General features: G+C 45.0%; 1 protein-coding gene across 3 annotated transcripts in view; it reads right to left on the reverse strand.

Annotated features, from left to right (window-relative positions):
* GAS7 (growth arrest specific 7) overlaps positions 1–19209 on the reverse strand; it is an 89261-nt gene that overhangs the window by 38509 nt on the left and 31543 nt on the right. For 2 of the 3 annotated variants that reach the window (XM_057423112.1, XM_057423122.1), the window contains exon 2: positions 16119–16236. In XM_057423112.1, the coding sequence (XP_057279095.1) occupies positions 16119–16236 (118 nt within the window). Of the gene's footprint in view, positions 1–16118; positions 16240–19209 lie in introns of all 3 variants that reach the window. The other variant, XM_057423107.1, reaches the window with a different exon arrangement.

A 19209-nucleotide genomic window follows, 5' to 3' on the forward strand; every position in this document is an offset into this window, starting at 1 on the left:
CCTCTCACAAGTTTCCTCTGAAGTTTAGCCATTCTGCTCATTTTCTCAGCAAATGGAAAATTATTTTTGACCACTGAATACAGACAATTTAATTGCAAAACTTTGTAAAAGCTGCAAACAGCAGACAGTAGAGTTACAACAGCAACTTCTGCAGAAGTTGAGCTAGAAAGCCCAAACCACCATTCCTTTTGAATAAACATACTGGTACCAAACCAAATAAATAATACTGACTGACTGCCAATATCAAATAAGAAAATAAGCAAGTTAGTGTAATCATAGAATGGTTTGGGTTAGAAAGGACCTTAAAGCCTCATCCAGTTTCAACCGCTGGCCATGAGCACATTCCAACAGACCAGGTTACTCCAAGCCCCATTCAACCTGCCAGGGATAAGGCAGCCACATCTTCTCTGGGCACTCTGTGCCAGCGCCTCAGCACCCTCACTGTAAAGTATTTCTTTCTAACCTCTAACCTAAATGTCCCCTGTTTAAGTCTGAACCCATCACCCCTTGTCCTATCACTACAGTCAAAGGCTTATATAGGCCACTTCATTTGAAACAGTTATTCTCAAAATCCCAACCAACAGCCATCCAACCATGCCGAAACTGAGATCCTGCATCTCTCTCAAGTGGTACTGGAGCAGGAGAGAACCCTTGGGCGTAACAGTCTAGGGTTGGCAGCCAGTGCTTCCATCAGGGCACATGAAGCCTTCTATCCTGCGTGAGTGATGCTAACAGGATGCTAACATGCTTCAAGAACCAATAAAGGCCTGTTGGGTAAAGAAGGGAATACTGTTTTGTCTATCTTTATGCACATATTCATGCACATACACACACATCCTGATGTCCTCAAGGGTTGCGTTAGGTTCCTCATTTTGGGAAATCCCAAATGGGGGAAGGTGCCATCCACTACACCTGTGATGCCCAAATACTTGAGACATATTCCCTGCTTACCCCTCTCTTCCCTTCTCCCCAGGCCACAGCTTGCTTTTGCTTGCGAAGAAAAATACTTTGAGCACTGAATTTTCTTTGCAAGTGCAAAACCTGGTGGACAAACAGCTTTGATGAATCATGGGGAAATGTTTAAATTTTACTCAGCTTTTTGTGAACTGGGGAGCAAGCTAATAAATTCCATGCTAGGTCAATGAGGAAGAACTGGAATGTGTTTTAACTACATAGAAGGAAAATTAAATGCTAGGAGTTGTCTTTTGTGAGTCAGCTTGTCTTGGCTTCAAATACTCAAATGCATGATTAAATAAAGACAAATTCTAATTTACATTTATTGTAATGCAAAGGTAAACAACAGAAAATGCTGCCCACGTTTCTGGTAATGCTTTATTTTTGTAACATAACTTGTTGATTACTGAATAGTATGAGTTGACTTCAAGTCAAGCACTTCAAAGAGTGGCTTTTGGGAATCCATGTGGAGGGGCTGTGGTGTCCCCTTATGCTGTGCCCAAATGCACTCAGTGGGGTAACACGCTTTGATCAGAACTGACTTTGACATTAGCAGTAAAAACAGTTACCTTAATATTTGGCTTGAGGCTTTTTATGCCAGCATATCCCTCAACAATATTTTTGCATTTTTGAGACTGTACAAAGAATGCACTTAAAACATTGCAAATATATTAGAAATGTAATTAATTGGTTAAAATAACCAGCTGCTTCTTGTAATTCATCTCTCCTTTGCCTGCTAGCTGCTGTGAAGATGGTGTGAAGTGACTGATTACTCCCCTCTGCCATACAGAAAGCCCAGATACATAATTTGCGGGAAGAAATGTCATACATGAAAGAGCAGCGCCCAGCGCTTTGCATATTTGTGAATTCAACCCAAAGCACTCAGTGTCTGGACAAATTTTCTAAAATAAAGTGATTGTTGGGTTATGCACATTGAAAATTCATAGAATTATAAAATCAAAGAGGTTGGAAAAGACCTTCAAGTTCATCAAGTCCAGCCATTCCCCCAGCGCTGCCAAGTTCACCACTAAACTGTGTCAATAAAGGTTTTGTCTACAGGGAAATAAAATCTTTTATTGGGTAGGAAATGAAAAGAATACGAGTGTTTTAAACCCATTTACTTTGAGTGCTAGGAGAAAAAAAACTCCACTTCTGTGCACGCAGTAAAAGAGGAATTGTTCCTGCAGCTGAAGTAGGGACAGAAACCAACCTCCATCAGGACTGCACTGCTGTAATGCCATCTACTGGAAGCAACTAAATTTACCAAGATAGTAACATCACAAATTTCTCTTCAGCTTAGTCATGATCAGAGTGAATGGGGAAGGGGGATGATTGTTTTTCAGAACTACACAGAAAAGGCTTGATGAGAGATAACACCCTGCTTAATACATCCAAGAGAGAGTCTTGTCTTAGTGTACTAAATGCAGCCTTTGATCCTCATGCTTGGAAAATCTGAAAACTACCTGTAAACATGTGGTAAAATAATGATCAGTACTATTAAGAATAGATTCAATATCAGGCTAGATTTTATATTCCACACAATCTTCCAGAGAGGATTTTAGAGTCAGGCTAAAAGCTTTCACTCTTCGAGAGTGTAATTTAGCACTGGCAGACCAGTATCTACAAGTTCTGCTCTCCATTATCAGCCACATGTTCATACTCAATTTAGCAAATGAAGAGAAGGAATAATCAGCAGTTTCCTTGTCATCCTCTGGACTGTGAAGGTGGTTTGTGAACAAAAAGAGTCCTGCAGCCCTGGGAGATACTCAAGGGGCTTTGGAGCAACCTTGTCTAGTGGAAGGTGTCCCTGCCTATGGCAGGGGGTTGGAACTGGATGAGCTTTAAGGTCTCTTCACAGGGACAGCTTTGGCTGTCCCTTCACAGCCAAACCAGGCTGTGATTCTGTGAAGCTATTATTCTATGAAATTAGTTACTGTACAGCAAGGCAGTAGAAAGCCACTTGCTCAAACTGAAATGACGTATTGAGAGGAAAACCAGTTACAATACCCAAGCTCTACGTGCCAACAGAACCAAAGAGGGCTTTCACAGATGTGGTTAGACATTTCCTCCCAAAGGAAAGCGGAAACCTGGGGTGTTTGGGGGAAAAAAAGTTCACTTTGCATCTGTTTGGCAGAATGAGAAATAACATGATGTGTCAGGCCTTCAGAGAGACACACACTCTGGGACATCATGTCAGTCAAGAAACACAGCTTCTGAGGAGGTCCAAGTGCTGATGATTTTTGTGATCAAAGTTGTAGAGCTGAAGAAGGAATGTGGTGTCCCTTCTCCATGATCCAGCAGCACTCTGAAGTCAAAGCAGCTGCTTTCTAGTCTGAACTTACCACATCAGCCAAGCATCAGGGCTTTAACATCTAGCATAATCCCTCCTCAGTGTGCTCATATTGCTTTCAGGACTGGATTTAGTACCTCTGCATTCTGTCATGTGTAGTGCTATTTTAGGAGCTAAATGCTCCACAGTTTCATCGGCCAAACTATGAGAATACAGCAGAGCAAGCCAGAGGACCTCTGGGTCTGCTCAGTGTGCAGTAACTTTCCCTGGTCCAAAGGATCTGTAGCAGCTACAACCTGTCACTCCTACAGCACCTGTACTGGCGCTAGCTCATGTCTTTATAAATAGGTTTGGAGTTTGGTTTGATTTTAACAGATCTCTTATGCTGAGCAGCTCTAAACCCAGTTACTGCCCTGAATAATGTGAAGCTGTGCAGGCTGCATCAGCCACTGATATGGATCACAGACTCATGGAATACCAGGTTGGAAGGGACCTCATGGATCATCTGGTCCAACCTTTCTCGGCAAAGCATGACCGAGGAAAGATTCCCAGCACCCTGTTCAGCTGAATCTTAACAGTGTCCAGTGCTGGGGAATCCACCACTTCCCTGGGGAGATTATTCCAGTGGCTGACTGTTCTCATGGTGAAAAATTTTCCTACTGTGTCCAATCAGAATCTCACCAGGATAACCTGCGAGATACATTATATTATTAATAAGACATTATCCCTGTCTTTTCCATGTGAGTCCTTGTAAAAAGAGAGTCTCCATCTTCTTTGTAAACATCTTTTAAATACTGGAACACAGTGACACAAATCCAGTTCTCTCAGCCTTTACTCATATGGCTTTCCAGTCTTTTGATCATCTTTGTGGCCCTTCTCTAGACCCTTTCCAGCCCATCCACATCTTTTTTGTATAGCTACAAAACTATTCCTTAAAACATAAAGGATTAGAAGTGATTTTTGCACTAGGGTAGAACAGGCCCCACAGTCTTACCTCATTGTTTTTGGATTCGCTTTGCTTTTGCCAATGGCATGTAGGAACCACCCCTATGTGCAGATAGTTTGCTAATCTTTTGTCCTTCCTTTGCTGCTCCCCTGCATCTTTCTAGGCTTTTAGCAAGGTTTACAGCCTGCCCCTGGCTCCTAACAGTGCAAAGATTGGTTGGACCTGTGAGTGGAAGGGAGTACAAACAGCCCTGCTTTGGAAACAGGCTTTCCTTTAAGAGCTCAATACTGCAGTCCCCATTCCAAGCCTCCAGGCTGTTTGAAGCTGGCTTTGCTGGAAGGAAACCTCAGCAGCCGGAAACAAAGTGCTGTCAGTGCTTTCACACCTTATCTCCCCTTCCTGACTAAGATCTTCTCCATATTTGTGATGAATCAGAAAAGGTTTCATGGCACTTAATTTCATGGTATTGTGTGTGGGAGAAAACAGCCTAAAGGAAAGTCAGGGGGAGTGTGGGTTTGTGAATGTAAGGAGGGGAAATCATTTGCAATGCCCTGACACTGGAGTAAACCATTCAAAACTTCAGAAGCCAATGAATGGGGGAATGAGAGTACAAGGAAAATGTTTTCCTCCTATTCTGTAGCACAAGATTTTGTTTCTTTGGAATGATGAGGTCTAAAGAACTAACTCCAGGCTAGGAAGAAACACCCTGCTCTCCCCTCCTGACCTCCTGCAGAGTGTGAGGACTGTCCTGATTCAGCACAACAGCTCCCTCATCTTTATGCTCCAACATTTTGAGCCAGTGACCCCTGCAGAAAGGAACCTATGGGTCACCTATAGCAATATCACCTCCAAAGGCCCAAACAACCAGCCCGTGCATGAGCCTCTGAACTGCAACATGGTCCTTCACATGGTAGCCTTCCCATTGCATTGCAAGGTCACACTCCTCTATGGGCCTCCCAGGACCCTGACCTTTGCTTCATGCTCCTAATGAAGAGAGACAAGAAAAGCAGCAGAAGTGACAGATGCAAATCTCTCTGCACCTGCATGGAATAGGAGATTTAATCTCACAAGTGCTGTAAGCAGAGCACCATGTAGTACATGAACTACTTCAGCATGAGCTGCCATGTCAGAACTGAAATCCAGCTCCATCCCACAGGCAGTTCAATTAAAATCGTCTAAGGCTGCCATATCCTCAGTTCCAAATTAGTGGCATGGATACAGGCACCATCCAAGAGTTCTTGAAATCTTTTGTCCATGTGTTGAGGATAGAGGTGCTTATCACTACCTCAACAGCATGGGAAAAACTGCTGACAATAGTCCTTACTTGATCTGTCGACATGAGCACTGGGAGCTGTACCATGCCCCTCCTTTTGCAAACACTGTGCAACAAAACTGAGCCCTTCACTGCAGGCTTAGCAGTGATAATAATGCTATTTCCAGCACTGTCTGAGGCACACTTGTTTTTTCTAGGTTTTAGGCCACTTTACCAGGGCAGCTTTCTTTATCACCCTTTAGCTGAGCATCCTGTATCAGAGGGAAACTGTCACTAAAAAGTTTTATATGTACAAGACAAAATATATAATAAAAATGTTTGATACCTCTTTGGTGTCTCCACAGATGGCTCACTATTGGAGCTACAGTTCATAAGTTTAGTTGGAGCAGGTGTTGACCGTGGCTGGTGAGAAATGAAAGAAAAACCTCAACCCACAGACTAAATCCTTCCAAGCTCCTTAACTGACTCAGAGAGATGGAAAAATATCAGGCAGGGGAAGTACTACAGTAGGTCATGCTTATATTCCTTCCATCCACTGCTCTCTCAATTCAGGTTTAGCGAGTACTTCAAAAGAGGCAAGAATTGTCTCAAGTGGTGAACTGCCTCACTGCCTTCCAGCCCTGCAGTCCACATAGAGCCCCTCTAATGCATCTGGATCCTCAGGCTGATATGTGTACTCTGGATCTCAGGGATGGGACAGGGTGTGCTGACAGGAACTCTGGGAACATACCTATTTAAATGAACTACTGAGTTACCTGCCTTAAAGAAATGGATTGTTTTCAGCTCACTTTGAGGTTGCTTTCTAATCAAGCAAAGATAAAATAAATCTTGTTTATTCTCTGAAAATAAAGAGTTTGAGATTTGGTAAAGGTTGGAGGTAAAGTTCCAAAACTACTAACTTACGAATAGCCTTAGTGGCACCCTTAGCCAAATGCATTCCAGGGTGTGCTTGGGCTGCCAGGATAGATCTCACATACATTTCCTCTGGAGAATTAGCCATTCTCTGTATTTACCCTGTTCTTTTCCCCACTCACAGCAGCACCAGGGAAAGTGCAGATACCTCTGTGTGATCACAGGGTAGGAAATTCTCCTACTTCATCTGTTGTCATCCTCCATTTAAGAAGCATTATTAAAATTGCTTTTATATTCTTGATTAAGGTCTAGCTTACAATGGTGCAGTAAGCCGGTGCTTACTGTACCTGGTGCTTCTTAATTGCTTTAATCCCTTTTATGTGCTTACAATGCTCAAAAATTGTATGTCTGTGGAAAATATAGTTGATCTTGCAACATACTAATGTTACAGTGCTCTCAGCTCTGGCATTCCACAGAAGCTATGAGACATAAATGTCGTGAACGATGAATTTTAGAAGAACATCAAAACACACAGAATTCCCTCTGAGTTTCCATGAGTATTCTCTGACCCGGTGAGTGTTCTAATCGCAAAGGTGTCACATACAAGACAATCACAAGCACTGTTGCCATGTTTTACCGACTCAATAGGGTTGGGTTGGGCTGGAAGGGACCTTAAAGCTCATCCAGTTTCAATCCCCTGCCACAGGCAGGGACACCTTCCACTAGACCAGGTTGCTCTGCCCATGTTGTGCCAGGTACTGCTCATGACAACAGCCCATGGGCAAGGCACAAGGAGGATTAGGTGGTTGGAGTTTCCAGCTGTAGTTTCCAATGGGGCTTAGACATGTCAGTGATCAACCCCTCAGATCAGGATTTTTTTTTAGTAGATACTGGTTTGGTGCTGGATAATTTACTTGCAAGACAAAGACAGCACCATGCTGGATGGAAAGGATCCGGTTGCTCACTAGCCACAGGATGCTGAAGGTCCCTAAGCACTGGGTTTGTGAGGGAAATGCAATGTGTTTATGGCACTGAATTTTCACCTATTGCTTGAGTGCCACCTAGAAAAGCACAATCTGTTGTTTCTGCTCTTCCTGGGGTCAGTGGGCAGGCTGCAGGTTGCAGTGGTTGCACAGCTGGATCAGAAACTCGCTTGGAGTTAGGAGCATCAGCGAAAGAAAGGTGAAGGGTAAATCAAAGTAAGCAGGAAAGGGTGCTCAGGGCACAGAAACAGGAATGATGGCTGGTGGTACGAGGAGGACACTAAGTAATACATAATTTTTTCAGGCAGATCAAGAAAATGTCCCTATAACTCAGAAGTGCTGGACTTGAGATTCCTGTCACAGAAATGACCGCTTGCAGCTACACATTTCAGTCCCTGCCCCAACCCTTGCTGTTGCAGGTGGCATTCTACTAATGATGTTTGTGACCATGAGACTATATGGACTTTGATTAGGATTGAGATAATGTGAAAGCAGAATTCCCATTTTCCAGGAGAAAGAAAGCCATTTAGTAAATGGGCAGAACACAACACCACAAACAAGAAAAGCCTGGAAATAAGGACACACCATGTAAGGCTGACCTCAGCTGAGAACGTAGGATGGCAGCACGCCACACACACGCTTGTGTCAGAAGTATATAAGTCATCTTTAATGTGATGGGCAAGGTAGCTGGCGTGCTATTGTTTGACTAATGCAAGAGGTATTACAGCTGCAGCACATCACAGGATTTCTTCAGCATAATCAAATATTTTCCTGCTGAATCTACCACCCACACAGAGTTGTAAACCACTCCCACAGGCACGGAGCAACTCCATGGCTAACCCCAGAGTAGCTGTGCATTCTGGGCACATGTAATCCTGGGAAAGGGGAGAGGCTCCGCTGCAGTAAGCTGCATGAAGTTGCAGACATGGTTTCAGTGATCCTGATGCCTGGGCCAAATATGAAGCATCGTAGAGCAATGCAAGTGGGAAGAGCAGTGCTATTGTCCTTGCTTTGGGCTCTGGAAACACCAGCTAGAAGCCTGCTGCCCCCCCCCCCCCCCCAAATCAGCAGCAAGTAAAATACCCTTCATTATTTCACAAGGATTGTCAAAGTAGGAGATACATAGAGTAGAAATTACTTCATCCTAATTGCACCTGCCTCCAAAAGACCCACAGCTTGTCCGGATGTGCTCAGAGGTGAATGGAAGTGTCAGCACGCTCTGCCCTCTCTCCCAGACAGGGTTTCTTCCTATTCACAGTCTCCCCATCAGCTCATGTACATTAAAGGTTTTGAAAGATTCACACAGTGATTTTGCAACCCAGACCCGCTGGGGACATTTATTTCTTGAATTTCCATCAAAATGATTGAGTTTCTTGCTGACTTGCTGCAGTGGTACCTGTCTTGGGAAGGGAATAGGCAGGGACATCCCTGTACAGGCAATCTCAGCTGCGTGGTGAAGTGGACACAGGCCCCGAGGGGCTGGCAGAGGTCTGCAGCACCTCACATAAACACTGCTTTACTTCAGTGATGCCACATGCAACAACGCTCACACAGATGGAGGAGGGTGCATAGAGCACTGGGAGATGTGTCAAGGTGGGGCTTGAGCCAGCTCACTTGGAATATGAAGGCCACAAGATAACTGGCAGTTTCTGGAGACCTTAACTTCATGTGTCTCCTTGCAGGTCAACACCGGGGCTGACCCATGAACCCAAGGAGTGCAGATGAACAAAGGATGGAGCCCACCACTCTTTGCTGAGGTAAAGCCTTGTTAAAACTCAGTTACTTCTCAGGGTAACCACTGGTCTCCCATTCATTGCTCCAACAGCAGAAAGGTTTCTCCTCTGCTGAATAAAACCTGCAAGTACTGCACACAGAAATGCATTTTTTTTCCTAGCTCTGACCCAATAGTTTCCAGGACACAGAAAAACTCCAGGGCTTACAGCTCTGTAACCCTGAGCTGCACTCTGCTCAGCTCTAAGCCACATGCTGTGGCTACCTTGAATGAGGCAAAGTGTGCTATGCGGAAGGTGTTCTCCTCCTGAGACACCCCTGAAGCTGTACTTGCACATCCTGCCTTGCCTTTCCACTGCCTTCCTGCCAGCCACTTGTGCAATGAAGGTATCTAAAGACGTATTTCTTTCTGCAACCATTCCTGTGCCAACAGGTCGTATTTCTGATGTTTCCTGAACCTGTCAAGGCTTCCTGCCCCTGGAGAAACATTTTTGCCCTGGTCTGGTTTGCAGAGCTGTTGGCCTGGCCTTCCAGCTCCTGTTACCCAAGTAATCCCCAGGAGTACTGCAGCCTTTCAGACACTGAATCTCTCCCAAAGTGCTGTTCCTCTGAAGCATGAGCACCCGTGCAGATGTGTGTGTGCGTGCATGTGTGAGCACGTCGGGGTGTTTGCAACAGCTGTAGGAATGAAGTGTAGAAATGGGGTGCGGCATTTTACAGATGTGCTGTGTATCCTACGCGCTGCTGGGGAAGAAAGCCAGGGCAGACATGCTGGGTGTGAAGGGAGGTGTGCTCACACTATAGGAAGTGATGGGAAGAGGCTATTTCACTGTGCAGCCCTCTCTGTGCCTGCTGCATTCTGCTGCATCATGGCTGCATTCTGCTATAGGAGTAGTAAGGGGCAGTAATTGTAGAATCATAGAATGGTTTGGGTTGGAAAGGACCTTAAAATAATCCAGTTCCAACCCCCTGCCACAGGCAGGGACACTGCACACTAGACCACATTGCTTCAAGTTCTGTCCCACCTGGCCTTGAATATTGCCAAGGAAGGGGCAGCCACAGCTTCTCTGGGCACCCTCTGCCAGCGCCTCAGCACCCTCACAGGGAAGAACTTCTTCTTTATATCTACCTAAATCTCCCCTGTTTCAGTTTGAACCCATCACCCCTTGTTCTATTGCTACAGTCATTGATGAAGAGTCCCTCTTTGGCATCCTTACAGGCCCCCGTCAGACACTAGAAGCTGCTCTGGGGTCTCCACACAGCTTCTCTTCTCCAGACTGAACAGCCTCAATTTTCTCAGCCTGTCTCCATATGGGAGGTGCCCCAGCCCTGGATCATCCCATAAAAGAAAAGTGAGGACATTTTTTAAGTTCCCCTTCAGTTCTAGGCTGCAAACTCAGGTCCCTGGTGAGATTCACTGCAGCCAGTTTTACCTGTCTGTGGAGTCAGGGTTGTCACTGAAGCTCTCCTTAGAGTCAATAAAAAAAGATTGGCACTTCCAGGGTGTAGCTCACATAAGCTGTTCCAGACACCTACTTCAGATAGACAAAAGGGAGGTAAAGGTAATTATTTCCTTTCACGGATAAATGGTGAGACTGGAAGATCCCATTTAAATGGAGTTGTCCACCCTGTGGATGGTACCTTGTCAGGTGAATCAAACTCTGCCCTGCTCAGACAGCAATAGGGGTGGTGAAACCTATCTAAGGACACAGAAGTAAACATCCTAGAGGCCAGTCAGTGCTATGGACTATGATGGGCACTCCTTTGCACACACACTTCCTTCCAGCTTATTACCTTGCTTGCTGATTATAAACTGCACAAACATGCACTTAATCCTCCAGATCCCAGGAGATGTATCCTGACTGTCCTTCCAGACATCACAGGACTCCTTGCAGAGTTAATGATGCAAAGTAAGGACCATGACAGCTACGGAGAAGGGTCTTTTCCAGGTATTTTAGAGTGGCTTGCTATCTCTCTTCTCTGTCTGTTTTCTTAGGTTTTGCTATGACAAGCTTGGATGTCTGGAGATGTTGCACAAGTTAGGCAGCAGGCATCCTGACTGTAAAGGATCCTGACTGCACCTAACTGGTGCAGACAAGCTTCCTATAGCAGGCCATACTGTGAAAACAAATTTTAAGTATATTGAAATTCACTTGGGCTTCATTCTGCAGACCTTTTACAGGTCAGAGGCTTTAAAAATGGTTTTGGGATTGAGTCCAATCAGTTTCAAAGGATGATACATGTGGATAGTTTATCTTCTTGAGCCATCAAGTGGAGATAGACAGGAATGTGCTGTCTTTGTTGGCTGTGCAAATCTGTTCATTCCCTACAGTCACCCCAATTCCTTCATTACAGATTTTTCTAAGACCATTTTTTCCACATAAGAACACTGTCTCATAAATTCTATTTCTTTTCAGTTGTGAACCAATTTCCTTGTGTTTTTCATGTAAAGTCATTTAGACCACAAAACAACATGCATGGTGGAAATACTATTATGGTCAGATAAGATGTATGGATAGCACAGGCAGATAATCACCATGTGGAAGGACGCTAACCACTGGAAACAACTGGCCATGATATTAATGCTCACAAGGAGGGGAGAGTTCTGTTGTATTTTGAAGGCTCAAAAGAATAAAGGTGTTGCTTGCCCCTGCAATCCCATCTCCCCTCCCCAGGAACGGGAATGAGTACGTGAGTTCCCATCTCTGAACAGCGCAAGCACCAAGAGAAAAAAAACTACTTAATCCAAGAAAAAAAGGCTTCTACAAGATGTGAGAAGGGGAGCAAATGGTGGAGCAGAGATGGGGCAGTGCCAAGCAAGTTCAGAAAGGCTGATGTTGGATGGGCTGGTCACCTTAATACCTCCTGTTTTCAGGAGAAGAGCTAAACCAAGGGCTCAGCATAGAGCCCCACAGCACCAAAACATGTATAGTTTTTGCTTGCTGACCTTCTTTAAAGGCCATGTCCCCTCCTTGCTTCCATTCCAGCAGATTGCATGGTGTGGAGCCCACTGGCTGCTGCCGCCCTGTGCATTGCTGGCTAATCCTGCCTTTCCCTAGGGAGCAGGAGGGCAGGACTGTGCAGGGAGAAGCAGGATCTACCCCAAAGCACAGTGGGGATATTTATTCATTTATTTACATATTCAGAGGAACCTTCCTCTGAACTCATATCAAGATTCTTTGACATAGACAACCAGAAAAAGCAACGCAGCAGTTGAGTGACAGCAGCTAAGTTAGATGTGATGTACTTAAAATTGGGGAAACAAAAAGACACCAAATAAAGAACAACTCCCATGTGAGTCTCAGGCATTTGTCACCCTCTGCATTGATAAATATTTTTCATATAGGTTAGGCTTTACAGACTGAAAGAACAGGCCTGACAGGGATTTCAGGAAATCATTTTCTCCCTGTTGTGCCCCAAACCAAGGCCAACGTGACCTCATCATTTTGTGTAACCTGCTCTTAGAGACCTCCAGTGATACGGACTCCCTGGCAACTCCCTACTCCCACACTTACTATCTTAAGAGAGCTAGGAAGAGTTAGTTGTCCCCATTGCAACTGAAGTGTGTCACTGTGTCTTCTAGTGATGACAGGCATTGCAAACAGTCTTCTCTGCAACAGCATTTTATGCATTTGAAGCCTACTTTCATGTCCCCACTTTGCTTTCTTAGGGCAGACAGACCCAATCTCTAATATTTGCCCACAGGCCATGTTTTGCACATCTCCCATCATTCTTGCTACTCTCTTCTGGACTTTATCCAACTGGCTCACATCTTTCCTGAAGTGTAAAGTCCAAACACGATAAAATATTCCAGCTGAGGCTTTATAATTTCCTTGTAAAGTTGGATGCTTATTTCATGCCTCCCAGACAACATTCCTATTTATACAATGGAAAATGCTGCTTGTTTGTATTCTAGGACAACACTGCTGGCTTACACTCAAGTTTTAGATCCTCCAGAGCCCCTGTGTCTTTGTCTGTAAACTGCTCCTTCATCTGTCTTTGTCACTTAATTATTTCAGATTAACTCTTCAATCTTAAGTGCATCTTTACTGAACAGCATCCCAGTCTTCCAGCATGCCCTCAGCTGCAGGAGGCTTGTGAATTCTGAGCCTGTTCTGTGCAGCACACCATGTTCTCTCCCAGCTTCATTTCAAATAGACTGTTTGAATAAGTGCTCTCAATGTCAACATGCCATTCATTACTGGAAATACAAACTAGAACGATACCCCGGGCACATCCCTGCAGGATTTCCTTCATGCAAACTTCCCTTTGACAAGGGACCATTGATTACCATGCTCTAAGTATGACCTGCCAAGCAGTTTTGCACCATCTTGCTTTAATTTATCTGTGGTCCCCTTTTCCTTTAGTTTGCTTTCTATCCAGCCTGCTTTCAAACTGCCTTTCCTCTAAGTGAGCTGCCTTTGGCATCTCTGCTCACAGACCTGCCCTGCCTGGAGGATGTATAAATGTTTAGCCACAACTCTACCATAGGAGAGGGCACACACCTCTTCCCACCACTGCCTGTCAGTGATGGAAGTGCTAAAACTGCCATGAACCTGCCAAGAAACCCTGCTTTTGCTAGCACTCATTTTCAGTAGGTGGGTGCTAGCAAGGCCCCAGAGTGGGTCAACGGGATGCTCTCTTGTGCTCTTATCCCACGCAGGGATCAGCCACAGCCCTGGGCTTGGTGCATACCCACCCCACACACTGGGATATGCCTCTCACTGACTGACAGGGCAAGTGGTTGGGCACACAGGACAGCTGGAGTGCTCCAAGAGAAGGACATGCCACTCTGTGGATGTCCAGATCCGACATTTATAAGAACAGACAATGAACTCGATGCCTGGAGCTTCCACATATGCCTACCATAAGGCTGAGATAAATGTCTGTCTTCTACCCGCATGCACAAGAGACACATGATGGAAGGGATGACCAAAGGGAGGATGAATGATAGCAATGCCTAAGAGATACGTGTTACATGTATAAAAAGAAAGCAAGAACATGGATTTGTGGGCTTCAGGCTATAGGAGACCTTGCAGAGTGCTGTTCAACCAAAAACACAGTGCAATTTGCTACCTAACATCAGCCCTGAAGGAAAACCCACAGTGTAGTTGCGGTTTTTCCACAGCTCTCTGTCAGAAGGTTCTAAATGAAGGAGTAGACAAACTCACTTTTTAGTGTAGCCCAGTGTAACAAGGCCCCTGGAAACCTTACAGTCCAAATCTGTGTCCCACTGTTCTGCTGTGTGTTGGCAGGTCCAGCCCTTTGGTGCCAGCTCTCCACCTGCTCCACACAGCAGAAGGCCCTGGGAGGGCTGAGGTCCTACAACTGAAACCATAATCTTCAGTGAACATGGCCTTGCTGTCACCCAAGTTACCTCAAACTCACCTTCCAGTGCACCTATGTTAATGTACAATTCTAATAAAACGATGTATTAACAACAGCTAGTTCCAGCAAAGCAGGTATAGAGGCTTGAGAAAGACAGAAGTGGAAAAAAGCCACAATTAAACCACTTAGACACACCAGCCACAGAGAGATGTGTGCTGGCACCATGTCCCTATAACAAACACTGCCAGTGTTCATCTTGAAACTCCCAGCAGCACTGCAGCAGTGACAGGACAAATAAGCAGTTGAGACAAGGCAGAAGGTGCACTCAAGTGAGCTGTCCAGTCTATGAGCTTCTAATAAACATTATCCAGGCTAATGCAGCTCTACCATAGGAAAGATGGGGAATGCAGCTTTAGACATACTGTCTTTGATTTATCATATGGCTCAAAGCCAAACAATACTTCCTGACAGTCAAGGTGCAATCCCACTGTAAGACAGCAAGCTTTGCATGCTGCACTGACTTCATGGAGACTGCAAATGAAGAGTTTTATCACATGAAAACTGGGCTCTGCTTCTTACTGGTTTTATCCGAGCTCAACCCAGTGCATGTGAATAAGTCCACCACCGTACTGGCTCAGCACTGAGTTTAATCACCTCCTCACCCACCTCTGAACTGCAGTGGGGACAGGATATCTAACTCCTGCTGACCTCCCCAGCCATGCAGGGGATGCTGCTCATGAGCCAGAGCAGACTGTGCTTGAAAATGAAGGCACTGTTTCATGGCAATGTACCTCCTGGAGGGTGCTACGAGATCTCAGTGCATAAAACTCAGGTAAATCATTATTTGGCCAAGTTTTAAGCCAAAGTCTTCTGCAGTAAAACACATCAGCCCCTGAATGGACCATGAGGCACGTGACAGCCCATGGCCCTCCTTGCACTCACAGTGAGTCAGATAATGGAACGCCAGTGGTCACCCCTGATGGCTTTGACTCCGCTATGGACAACATGAACTCTTGATATCCTCTCCTCCTTTGTCATTCTGTCATTCTTTTTGCTAAAGCAATCTGGTTTTGCTGGTCACAAGTCTCTGTTTTGCAATGCTGCTGTGAGGTCATGATGAGAAAAGCAGGTACACTTAGGCAAGCTGGGGGTGGTACCAGTCTGACAGGTCTTCAGCAGATAAGATCATTAGTTGCCTGCTTCTCTACTAGCATGACAGTGAATAAAACACACAAATATACACTGGAAATTCTGTCTTTGACGTCCCAAAATCGGGTGGTTTTCTTCCTTTGTCTCCATGGGCAATGTGACCCTGACCAAGCACCTTTTCAATTAACTTTCTGTTTTCCCCTAGCAATGCTTTAGTGATACCTGACATTCTACCACACTTTTTACAAACAAGCACATATACAGACACACAGGCCTCCAGCTAAAGCAAAAGGAAAAAAAGGAATGTGGTAAAAAATATACCCTTCACAGGGGTTTATATTCTAAAACATTTATGGCAGGGGTGTTTCTACTTTACATTCTCTGATCTTCTGTAAAAGCTTCAGATGTCTTCTAATGGTCGGGATTAAGATGACAGACAATCAGAATACTAAATCCTCTTATAATTATGGTCTTTCATATGGTGACAGGGTCATATTAACTCCTTTGACTCGGGGCCTACTTTGTCATCAAAATCAACTTCAGAGCCAATTTCCTACAGCAGATCTGTACTGGTAGAGTGACACATTTACGGGAGCCTCCACCCCCACTTACCATTCGTGAAGGTGTTCACATAGTACCTTCGTCCCTGGGGTGACATATAGCTCTGCCAGCCGGGGGGAAGATGGCCATTCAAGGTATCTTCTGCCTGAGGAGCTGCTTTTCTGGGCTTCTGCTGAGAAAAGAGAAAAACCCCAACCTATTAAATCAATACCTAGATAACGTAAAATCTAACCAGACACAATCTGGAAAGGGACCATGTGGTTTGGCATTCTAGAGATTGCAATGCATCCAAACACTTTTAGTCCATTTCTCCTCTCATCTGTCCTAGCTTTGTCCAGAACATGAAGAAACCTTCCCTCAGAGCCCTGGCTACACAGAACATCCTTTGGCAGATAAATAAATTAACCCCCTGTGTATTTAATGTCCCATGGCATCTGGACCTGACTATGAAAATTCCTCTCTTTAAGCAGTAAAATGCTAAGTGTAAAATAAGTGCCTGGGAAAGAAAGGCATGCATCTGGCACTCATCTGATTTCATGTGGATATAATGGTGGGTCAAAGCACTTGCTCATGGAGGTGCTGCCCCAATTTAATTTACAGGGACACTATCACCTTCAGACATTTTAAGAAGAAACACTACACAGTCATGTTGTCTACAGGAGCAGTGTGCTGAAGTGGGTTTATCAGTATGCTGATTCTATACTAATAATGCTTGCAATTATCAGTGCATACATTACTGATCTAGATACAGTCTGGATCCATATCATCCACATACAGGATCACAAGGAGTCAGGTTGCTAGGAGTGATCCGGATCATTAGAACAGCAGGAGATGAGGGTCATGCTGTTGCCTGCTCTCCAGGCACGCACAGAACTGCTGCCGGGGTTCAGGTGCCACCTCGGCTGTACATCTCCTCCCCTCAGTGCAGGCTCAGGGCGCAAGGAAAATAAAAAGGTGAAGCTGAAGTGCAAGCAATGGTCCCATTACACTGCACCCCCTGCACTGTTTCCTGCTTCACAGTAGCTCTGGTGGTTCCTTGGTAGCTTGGGATTTACAGAGCTGCTTGATGTGAGACTGGCAAAGAAGGCATCATCCCAAAGGTGGCATGAACCCCATTTGGTCCTTTCAATCAGGAACACTGAATAAGGCAGAGGTAGAGAGATACAATGCATGGCTAAAGACTGCCAGTTGCAGCCCTGTAGTGCTGCAGCTATGAACCCAAGAACCTCCTCCTGGATCACATCCAGAGAGCTCCACTTTGCCTTTCCACATCCTAAGGCAAACCAGGCATGTGATGTACTCATTTTTTGTTTGTTTGTTTGCATTGCCTTCAAAGGAAGGAATACAAAAAAACAAGGGAAAATGTGTGAAATGGAATTATTTATCCCATGGAAACTAGTCTCTGTTCAGGAAATGCTTTTTGACATGAGGGGAACTGGTCTGAAGTGACTGCACTAGATTCACAGGCAGCCACATCCAGGGAACAGAGTTTCAGCTGCTGGCTGAATATAATGTTCAAACACTGACAGACATGTGAACAGTACCAACAGAAAGAAACCGGTGATGTGTCCTTCTCCACATTCAGTCTGAGTGAAATTCCAATTGTGTTACAACCCAGAATAAAAGGAACATTTAATGATTTTGGAGCCAAAAATCCAGTTTATGTTTCTCTTCAGTGTCAGAAAGCGCTGATTGCAATGGCCCTCAGGAGGCACTGAACTTGAGAATGATCTTGTGTTCGTGCCTCATCAGGCGTACTTAGACAGACAGGTCACAGGCTCCAAGGCAGCCTAAGGCCAGTGTGAACCCTGTCTCACTGCTGCAGCTTAGATGCAGCCTATGCTGGTTAGGATTGAGCTCCCCTCCTAGAGCAGAAATACAGCCTGGGAGACTCAGCCAGCCCAATCCCAACAGAACAAGTTAGCTTAGGAGATACAAAGGGTCTCTATGGGGTGTGTGACTCAAATCTCATGCTTTGCATGCCAATGGCTAGCACGGTTAATGCAGAATTAATCAGTAGGATAGCAACCATCTATCCCTACCCCGTGTGTTTGTGCTCTCTAAGGTTTAATCTTACCAGTTTACAGTTCCCCTCACCCTGCTGTACATGTGAGAAAGCAGAAGCTTTCACAGTTTATGTTACTATTTGATTTTTTCCCTGATCTCAGCTTATGATACAAGTGAAAACTTCCCTTGCACATTAGCCTACTCAAAGGCACATGTTCTCATTATTCTTGGTGTTATTCTATTGCCTAAAAATGCACGACATGAAAATCCTGTCTTAGTAAAGCTAGCACAACCATGCCTGTTCTGTGATCAGAGGTGTGGGACCCCTCCATAGATGCCACTGAAACACCTCACTTTCATTCAGCTTTCTGTGAAAGCTCTGAGTCTCACTAATGAAAATATTATACCTCATTGTAGAAAAATTAAGCTATCCAAGTTTTACCTCTGCGTTAACTGAGGTCTTCTCCAACTCAGTCCTATGAGATTATATGACTATATGCTTGAGCCATTGCACAGGATGGACCAGCTCTAGGAATGAATTGATGTGGTGAAGCAAGCTTGGACTGTTAAGACCAGTTAAGAGAGCTGGGCTTGCTCAGCCTGGAGGAGAAGAGGCTCCGGGAAGAGCTTAGAGCAGCTCCAGTGCCTAAAGGGGCTCCAGGAAACCTGGAGAGGGGCTTTGGACAAGGGCCTGTAGGGACAGGCCAAGGGGAATGGCTTTAACCTGCCAGAGGGGAGACTGAGATGAGCTCTTAGGCAGAAGCTCTTCCCTGTGAGGGTGCTGAGACACTGGCACAGGGTGCCCAGAGAAGCTGTGATGAGCTTTAAGGTCCCTTCCAACCCAAACCACTCTGTGATTCTGTGATATGAGTGTTTACAGAAGTGCTTTGTTTCACTATGCTATGACACTTCTAACATGGCTCCAACAGCCATAGACTTATTTCCAGTTCTTTACAGCCATGTATCGGCACTACCAAGGAACTTGCTCACACAACTGTGACACCTGCAGTACGGCCTTAATGTCCAACATCATCCTTTTATTCGGTTTTACTCTCAGTTAAGACTGAAAATACCTCACTGCAGGCTTCCCAAACATTACACCCCTGGAAGCATCACATTGTGCAGGTGATGCAGA

Source organism: Pezoporus wallicus, unplaced genomic scaffold (genome assembly GCF_028554395.1).
Source record: "Pezoporus wallicus isolate ANWC-B61680 ecotype Strahan unplaced genomic scaffold, APGP_CSIRO_Pwel_v1 contig_8723, whole genome shotgun sequence".
Lineage (NCBI taxonomy): Eukaryota > Metazoa > Chordata > Aves > Psittaciformes > Psittacidae > Pezoporus > Pezoporus wallicus.